At 36.1% G+C, this 4,742-nt stretch overlaps 1 protein-coding gene and 1 pseudogene across 1 annotated transcript; both read right to left on the bottom strand.

Moving 5' to 3' along the window:
• Window positions 1-427: 427 nt before the first annotated feature.
• Window positions 428-3,086, bottom strand: LOC112797905 (probable receptor-like protein kinase At5g38990; annotated as a pseudogene).
• A 559-nt stretch (window positions 3,087-3,645) lies between these two features.
• LOC112794483 (receptor-like protein kinase FERONIA) lies at window positions 3,646-4,644 on the bottom strand. Its single transcript, XM_025836488.3, has one exon. The coding sequence runs from the start codon at window positions 4,642-4,644 to the stop codon at window positions 3,646-3,648; it is 999 nt and encodes a 332-aa protein (XP_025692273.1).
• Between the last annotated feature and the right edge of the window lie 98 nt (window positions 4,645-4,742).

Genomic DNA, 4,742 nt, shown 5'->3' with positions numbered 1-4,742 from the left:
TATGACAATTTGAGACACTGTCAATCATGTACAGATAGATTAGACTAATGGTTATTTCTGTTCTATTGGGACTCACACACGTCAATTTTCTAAAATCTAATATACATTCTGCTTTGTGAAATCAGTTATAGAATTAATAAGGGAATAAAGCTTTAGTTTCATTGAGATTCCACAAACACCTTGCTTTGTATTCTATTATTCATCTTACAAATAAAATATTATCAAATCATTGATCATTAAAGTGGTACCTAGAACATTACTATTATCTTTTACCTTCATTAATAAGCATAAGAGAAAGGGGATGAAGGAACTTCTTTTTAAGCTCAGAATTCATTAATGGTTAAAAAGATTCAACATAAATGAACTTAATTTGATGAATAAATAACATGTGAAAATGGAAAATAACCTGAAGGTGGTGGCAGAAATATCAAAGAAGGGTGTTCTTCTGTGAGAGGTGAAATTACCAAAAAGTATAGAACCATATAAGTGGTTCACATGATTCATAATTTCATATTATTATATACTATTTAGTTTATAAAATTTACTTTTTCAATTCTCAATCCCTTCTCACACTTGCAATGTTCTTAATAATATATGCTTCCACCAACCGGAGGATCAAAGATCACAGATAACAAGTTGTAATCACCACTTGTGCTGGAATCTGCCTCCTCTTGCAGTGCCAGAGCTTGTTGAAGTTGAGTTTTCACTTCATTCATTGTTGGTCGCTCATTTGCTTCATACTTCAAACAGCATTCTGTGATATTCAAGAATACTTCCAAACACTGTGGTGCAATCTTTCCCTCTAGATTGAGATAAATAACCCCTTCAACAATTGGTAGCTTGTTTGTTAATACAACTTTTAAGAGAACTATACCGAACGAATAAACATCGCATTTATCTGTGAAATCATGTCCTTGTAACAACTCCGGAGCAGCATAATCTTCTGTAATAAGCCACAGAATTGGTGAGTGATTAACAACAACAAATGATTAAATAAGTATTTTTGCTTTGAGAAGATAAAAATGAAAATAAAAAGTCACCTGCATCAATTTTCTTGGACCAGGGGAGCCCAAAATCTGAGAGTTTGGGCACCATATCATAATCCAAAAGGATGTTGCTGAGTTTTATGTTATGGTGAAAAATAGATGCTGTGTGAAGGTAGCTCAATCCTTCTGCTACTCCAATGCATATTTCTAGTCTTTTCTTCCATGTTAGAGCTTCTTCATTCCAATTTAAGTGGTAATGGAGTGATCCATTGGGAACATACATGTATACAAGAATCTTCTCATCAAGTTCATCACAGAATCCAAAAAGAGAGACCAAATTAGGATGGCGAAGTTGGGAAATATTCTCAATATCTTTTAAATTCCACTGTATATCACTATCACATATAGATGACCAATCCAACTTCTTAATTGCAATTGAATGATAAGTAGCTCCATTTAGTAAGATACGACCTCTGTATGCTGTACCAAAGCTTCCTCTGCCGATGACTCTGCGTTCAAAGTCGAAGGTTGTTCGCCTAAGATCGGCTAGAGAAAACTGATGGAATATCAGCTCTTCTAAATGAATATCATGCATACAAATGACTTCACCTAAGTTTATAATGGTGGTGGATGATAAAGAATAACAACCATTGTTCTTTTTGATATCTGCTTGTGACTGCAATAACAAAGCATACTCAAGCAACACCTCTACTTCACCCATTGTTGGTCGTTCATCAGGTTCATGCATCAAGCATCTTTTTGTAACATCCATGAATACTTCCCAGCACTCTGGTGCAATCTTTCCCCTGAGTGTTGGATCAATGATCTCTTCGATTGGGAATCGCTGCGTAAAGGCTATTACATTCCATGGTTGAACTTGATCATCAATGAACTTTTCTAAGTATTTGATTTCACTCTTCCCCTCCAAATGTTGGTTACCTAACATGTTGGCCTTGTTAAGAAACAAATCCTTCTCCTTCATGCATACCATTACAAGTAGAACCATACCAAAGGAGTAAACGTCACATTTATCTGTAACGGTCAGGCGTTGGAAACACTCAGGGGCTAAGTATCCAAATGTACCTAAAAGTGAGATTATTATTTGAATTATTTAATTACATTCTTTTAAGTAAGCTTATAAAATTGAATAAATAAATCAATTACCTGCAACATAGTCTACTGCAATTGGTTTTGGCTTGGAAGTTGATAGTGGTCCCTGCAATGAAAGCCCAAAGTCTGAGAGCTTAGGCACCATATTGCTATCCAAAAGGATGTTACTAGGTTTTATGTCACAATGAAAGATAGAGCGCTTGGCTCCAGCATGAAGGTTGTGTAGTCCACGCGCGATTCCTATACATATCTCTAGCCTTTTCTGCCATGATAGTGCTTTTTTGTCCCTATTGTATAGGTGATCATGAAGAGAGCCATTGCACATGAACTCATACACAATAATCTTTTTCTTTTCATGGTTGCAAAATCCTACAAGAGAGATCAAATTAGGATGATAAGCTGGCATAGCAACTCAATTTCCTTCATGAACTCGAGGAAATGCTGGTTGGAGTTGCAACACTTGAGCTTTAATGCAATTGTATGGTCTGATCCACCATTGTGTTTGAGACATCCTTTGTATACAGTGCTAAAACCTCCTTTTCCAACTATTAATTTCTGGTTGAAGTTGTTGGTTGATCTTTTAAGATCTTCCAGGGAAAATTGATGGCATAACAATTCTATAACCGTTGGAGAGTGATTCTTGGATGAGCTTGTCTTCTTTGAAACAGGAAAGCTTATACACTTGAGAAGCATGATTCCAATTTGAGATACCTGTTTGGCTATCAAACACAAAAAAAGATCCTACTGACATTTTATCCCGATTTTCACAGCTAATCACCTCTATGGAATGAATTATGAAGCAAAGACCAAAATTAGTGAACCAATATCAAAAGTTACCCTTTTTTTTTTTAAATAGGAAAAGTCAAGTACCTGAGTACTGATCTGCTGAAGATGAAAGCAGAGACAAAATTTCAGAACTTTCTCAATTGTTGTAATCAGTAATCTACTACTCCATCTCAATGGTTCTTTTAAGGTAGTTCCTTATCTCGTTAGATTCTCATATAATAAGAGAGCTAAAAAGGTGAGTTCTTTTGTTTGGTTTCCAATTCCATTATGATTCCCTTGATTGACTGCAATTGTGCTACTGTCATTTTCTTCACTTATTATGGGTTGGGTGTGACCTTGTCATGATGAACTCTCCTAGTCAAAAATGAGAATGGAACAGGACCTTCTGTATTACAAGTTTCTTGTATTACATTTTTATTTATTTATTTACTTTTTCAAAATCCACTTAAACTGTTGCTGTTTTCCTTAGACATAAATACCCAAGTAACTTTTACGTTAAATCTTCATTGGTCTATATTTGCAAGGATTTACTTGGAAAAAATGAAATTATGGGATAAGATAAGAGCACAGACAGTTACATGAAACTAACATAAGCACAAACTTCAACTCTTGTTTTTTGTTTCTTAATCTGCTACATGAACAGCCACTAATGGGATTGAAACAAGTGATTGATTTTAGAACTAAATCTGCCAAACATATCTTCTGAAAATTCAGACAAACCACTCAACTAAGGAAATCATATTTTTTACCAGGTTTATAGCAGTTAATTCTTGGCATCAGCTTCCTCTTGCAATTTTAGTGCATGTTCAAGTTCCACCTCCACTTCTCCCATGTCTGGCCTCTCCCTTCCCTCCAAAAGCAAGCATCTCTTAGTGATGTCAACAAATGTTTTCCAACAATCTGAATCAATCTTAGACTTAAGAATTGCATCAACAATTTCATTTGCATATGACCTCAGTGACTGATTAAAGCCTTGAAAGTATTCTCCGTTAACCTCTTTTGCCCGCTTTGCACTCACAACTTCTAATAGAACTATGCCGAATGAAAATACATCTGATTTTTCAGTCAACATACTTGTGTTGTAATATTCCGGATCAAGATACCCCAATGTTCCCTTCACATCTGACTTCACCCTTGTCAATGACTTTGAAGTACTAAGTGCTCCCCTTTTGGACAATAATAGGCTTGAAACTTTTGGTTCCCAATTACTATCCAAAAGGATGAGACGTGTTTTAATGTTCCGGTGGATAATAGTGTACTTGGCTCCTGTGTGAAGATAGTGCAGTGCACGCGCCACTCCTATGCAAATTTGAAGCCTCCTCTTCCATGGAAGTGGATCGATGTTCCCACGATGAAGATGATCACGAATGGAACCATTAGACATGTAATCATATACAAGAACCAACTCGGTTCCTTCAATGCAGAATCCAACTAAGGAGATGAGATTGGGGTGTTGCAGCTGAGAAAGCAGGACAACCTCATTCTTCAAGCTGGAAAGACCAAAAACTGAATCCTTCTTGCACCGTTTGATGGCAACTGGTGTAGAACTGTTTTCCAGATAACCTTTGTAGACATTGCCAAAGGAGCCTTCTCCAACTTTCAAAGAATTATGGAAGTTATTTGTTGCTGATTGCATCTCTGAAAGTGAAAACTGACGGCAGAGTTGACTTATAATGGATGATGGTTGCTCTTCTAAGATACGTGTTCCTCTATCACCAGAAGAAGATTGGAAGCAGCAAGAAAAACCATATAGAAAACCCATTTGTACTGTGTTTTGAGTGATATTGAAATGCCTTCCGTACTGTATAGGCAGTAACTTAGTTTGCACTAACAGATAGAAAGTAACAAAGTTTATTGAAA

Source organism: Arachis hypogaea, chromosome 4 (assembly GCF_003086295.3).
Source record: "Arachis hypogaea cultivar Tifrunner chromosome 4, arahy.Tifrunner.gnm2.J5K5, whole genome shotgun sequence".
Classification (NCBI taxonomy): Eukaryota; Viridiplantae; Streptophyta; class Magnoliopsida; order Fabales; family Fabaceae; genus Arachis; species Arachis hypogaea.
The sequence above is the reverse complement of the archived record's forward strand: the minus strand, read 5'-3'. Positions and strand labels throughout refer to the sequence as shown.

Excerpts from the sequence above, each read along its gene's own strand:
- LOC112794483 (XM_025836488.3), bottom strand. The coding sequence starts at position 4,644 with ATGGGTTTTCTATATGGTTTTTCTTGCTGCTTCCAATCTTCTTCTGGT.